Raw genomic sequence first — 4,347 nt, forward strand, 5'->3', positions numbered from 1 at the left:
TAATGTCATCCTAATGGGATCTTAATGGGGTCCTAACTGGATCCTAATGGGATCTTAATGGGGTCTTAATGGGATCTTAATGGGATCTTCATGGGATGAGGGGTGAATGGGGTCCCACTGCCAGTTAATGGAGTGAATGGGGACCCAGCCAGATGGACAAGGGTGAGCCCTGGCCCCAGTCCCTGCTCCTGGCACTGGGGACCACAGTGCTGGCGTTTGGGAGAGGTCCAAAGGGTGCTGGGATGGGTGTTGGGAGCTGGGACGGGTGCTTGGTGCTGGGATGGACACAGCCTTGAAGCTTGTGAGGTCCTAAGGAAGATTCCAAGCCTGGAAGTGAAGTGGGGATGCTCCAGCTCCCAGCTGGATGCAGGCATAAAGTGGGATGCTCCAGCTGGATGCAGGGATGGAGCAGAACCATGGAAGTTTGGGTTCTCCTTCATGATTTGGGTGTGGAGAGGAGGCTTCAGCATGGATTGGAGCTGGGGTGATGGGTCCCAACTGGAACAGGGAAGTTTAGGTTGGAGATAAGAAAGTGAGGGTGCTGGGACACTGAGATGGCTTGGATGGAGAGGAATGGATGGGGCTTGGAGCAACCTGGTCTAATGGGGAAGCTGTCCCCCCTCCCTCTTCATGCCATGCTTTAATGGTGGGGCAATATTGGACTTGATGCTCCTGAAGGTCTTTCCAACCTGGTTGATTCCAGCTCGGTCCATCTTCCCACTGTTCCCTATGCCCTCCATCCCTCATTCCCATCCCTCCCCATGGACCAGGAGATGGGCACGCAAAGCATCTTCTCTTTGGGAAAATAAGGCAACTTTAGTGAAGCTCAAGCCAGCTTCAAGCGATGCCGCTCCTCAAGTCTTCCCCCTTAGAGCCTGCAGCAGCTCCTGCACCCGACTGATGAATTCCATCACCAGCCGGTATGGGAAGGAGCAGATGCCACTGATGCTGGAGGCCGTCGGAGCCGGCATCGTCTGCTGAATGGGACTATGGGAGACAGACTGATGGCTCCATGTCGGGGGCGTTGCGAAGGCTCCCGCGGAGCGGAACATCCCCAGCTGGAGGAGGATCCAGTCATGGAAGTGCCGCGTCGAGGTGTAGACCCCCGGTTGCTTGGCCCTGGCACAGCCGCGGCCCCAGCTCGTCAGCCCCACAACCCAGAAGAAGTTGGCACGGGTGTCCCGGCACATGAGGGGACCGCCGCTGTCACCCTATGGAGGAGAATCAGAGAGGGGATGAGGATGGGCATGGGTGGCCATGGCAACGCCTGAGGGGACCACTGCTGTCACCCCATGGGTGGGGGTGGAAGTGTTCTCATTCATCGTTTGCGTGTGGAGAGTGACCTTCAGCATGGACTGGAGCTGTAAGACTAGGAGTGAGGGGTTCCAACTGGAACAGGGGAGTTTGGGTTGGAGGTAAGGCGAAGTTGTTCACTATGAGGGTGGTGGGACACCGGGGTGGATTGGATGGAGAAGGATGGACGGGGCTTGGGGCAACCTGGTCTAATGGAAGGCATCCCTGACCCTTGCTTAGAAGTGGATGCTTTCAGCTCCTTCACAACCTAACCCATTCCATGAATCCCTGCTCACAACATGGTTTAGTGGTGGAATCTCAATGCTCTTAAAGCTCCAACCTCTATGGTCCCTGCGCAGGGATGATGGAGCAGGAGCTGGATGCGCTTTCGAAGCTGGGATAAAGGGGGATGCAGAGCAAGGCCCTGCAGATGGGAGAGGAGAAGAAAGACCCAGTGGCACATCCCTACCTGGCAGCTGTCGATGCCACCCTGGGGGTACCCAGCGCAGAGGTTGTGGCTCTTGAGGGCCCCTCGGTACCACAGGCTGCTGTTGCAGAGCTGGACATCGATGAGGCGGACCTTGGCCTCCTGCAGGGCAGATGGGGACGATGCCCCCGCTGTGGAGACACAAAGGGGGTGAGGAATGGGGGTAGAAGGGATGGATTTGGGGGTATTTGGGGCTGAGAAGCTCCATGGGAGCCATAAACACCTCCCCCATGGCCTGGGCTGCATCCCCTTTGCTGATGCTGCATCCTCAACATAAGGAGGACATGGAGGGACCTTCAGCAATGGGACAAGGGGTGATGGGTTCCAACAGAACCAGGGATGCTCAGGTTGGAGAGAAGGAAGTGGTGGGAGACTGGGATGGGTTGGGTGGAGAAGGTTGGGATGCTCCATCCCCAGCCAGAGCAACCTCCAATAGACCTGGATGAGCTTTACCCTCCCTTTCATCCCATTCCATGAATCCATGACAATCCAAGGCCAACGGGGCCGTCGGGCACTCACTTCTGGCTTCCCTCGCGCCCCATCCGCTGATGAAGCACTCAGAGAGCTGGGACACCCTGAGCGTCGAATCGGGCACGCAGGCGAGCTGCACGTGGTACCCGCACTGCACCGGCTGGTCCAGCTCCACCAAGGCGATGTCGAAGCCGTCGGAGACCTTGGTGTAATGCTCATGGACCACGACCTTCCGGATCCAACGTTTCTGGGTCTCCAAATTGGCCCAAACCAGGTCCGTGATTCCGACCATCACGTACCAATCCGTGGTGAAGCTGGGAGGGAGTGGAAGAGCAGGGATTGGAGCCATAGCGCAAGGGGTGATGGGTTCCGACTGGGAATTGCAGCTTGGAGATAAGGGATTCCCTATGAGGGTGCTGGGGCACTGGGATGGGATGGGATGGGATGGATGGAGAAGGTTTGGATGCTCCATCCCTGACAGCGCTCAAGGTCAGCTTGGAGCAAGCTGCTCTATGGAAGGCATCTCTGCCCATGGCAAGGGTTTGGAACTGGATGATCACAAGCTCCTTTGCCACCCAAACCATCCCATGATCCATTCCATGCCGTTCCATTCCATCCCCTCCCATTCCATTCCAATCCATTCTATGGAGAAGAGGGGTTGGAAGGAGCCACATTGCTTCTGCTTCCCAAAGGAAAGCACTGCCCCAGCAAGCCTTAGGCTCCAAGGATGTCAAGCTGGAAGCAGCCTTCTCCTGAGCGCTCTTCCCAGTGCATCCAGGATGGGGAAGGAGACGGGATGGGAGCTGCTCCTTGCCTATTCCCTATGGCTGGAATCCCTTCTCCCCCTTACTTTTGCCCGATGAAGCAGTGCGCGGCCGTGAGGACCCACTGGGGGGTGATGAGGGACCCCCCGCAGATGTGCGAGAAGCCGGTGGCCGTGGGGAACTGGATGCTGACCATCCATGGCCAGGCGCCCTGGTGCGCATCCATACCTCCGACAATGCGCGACATCCCATAGTACTCAGCCATGGGACGGGTACCGCAGGTCCCTCTGGAAGCAGAAGCCCAACACTTGATGGTTAGGAAAGAAGAGCGAGCATTGTCCCACCCCATTGGGTGATGCAGGGAAAAGGGACCCTATGGGGTGTCCCAAAGATGAGCATCATCCCACCCCTAGGGTGCTGCAGGGACAAGGGACCCTATGGGGTGCCCCATAGCTAGGCTGTGCCACCGCATGAGGTGATGGCGAAGAAGCGGGGTTCTCCCAGTCCCACCACCCCACTGGTGTGACCATGGTTGGGAGCAGCAGCACCTCCCTGTGGAGTACCTGGAGCCTGGTGCCACTCACCCACAGCTGTCCCAGGAGCCGTGCACCAGCCAGGGCAATAACAGCACGATGAGGACACGGAGCAAAGCCATTGCTGCCATCACCGCTGAGGGTGACACCAAGGAGGTGACACCACCACTGAGGGTGACACCAAGATGCTGCCACCAAGGAGCTGCTACCACCACTGTGCCCAAAGCACAACTGCCCTAGGGTTACGGGTGCTGGATGCAGGTCCCTTGGTGCTGGGGCTGATGTCATAGAGGAAGGTTCTATGGGGGGAGGGGGGCATGGGGGGATTCCATGGGGGTTCCATGTGGAGATGGGGGGGGGTCTGATGGGCTTGGGATGACTTGAATCCTTACGGGATGCTCTGGAGCTCTGAGGGATGAAGAAAATGGAAGCAAATGGGGGGAACCCAAAGATGGATGGGGGGACCCCAGGGGGCAATGGAATCAGATGGTGGACACCCAAAGATAGATGGGGCACCCTAAAGGGCAATGTAAGCAGACAGGGGGCACCCAAAGATGGGTGGGGGCACCCCAAAAGGCAATTGAAGCAGATGGGAGTACCCAAAGGAGGATGGGGGCACCCTCAAGGGCAATGGAAGCAGATGAGGGCACCCAAAGACAGATGAGGAGACCCCCAAAGGGCAGTGGAAGCAGATGGGGGGGCACCCAAAGGCTCAAACAGGCACATGGGAGGCCCCCAAAAGGACCAGGAAGGTGCCCAAGGGACCACAAGGATGAGGGCTGCAGGGGGCAGAAGCGGC

General features: G+C 58.0%; 1 protein-coding gene across 1 annotated transcript; it reads right to left on the reverse strand.

The window, feature by feature from the left end:
* Positions 1–854: 854 nt before the first annotated feature.
* LOC133218852 (acrosin-like) lies at positions 855–3,679 on the reverse strand. The gene is made up of 5 exons (XM_061365664.1): positions 3,600–3,679; positions 3,102–3,302; positions 2,300–2,565; positions 1,763–1,911; positions 855–1,211 (listed from the first exon to the last, which is right to left on the reverse strand). The coding sequence occupies exons 1-5, from the start codon at positions 3,677–3,679 to the stop codon at positions 855–857; spliced, it is 1,053 nt and encodes a 350-aa protein (XP_061221648.1).
* Positions 3,680–4,347: the final 668 nt, after the last annotated feature.

This window comes from Neopsephotus bourkii, unplaced genomic scaffold (assembly GCF_033783945.1).
Source record: "Neopsephotus bourkii isolate Nb327-2 ecotype Australia unplaced genomic scaffold, CSIRO-AGI_Nbou_v1 NB_1290, whole genome shotgun sequence".
Taxonomy (NCBI): Eukaryota; Metazoa; Chordata; class Aves; order Psittaciformes; family Psittacidae; genus Neopsephotus; species Neopsephotus bourkii.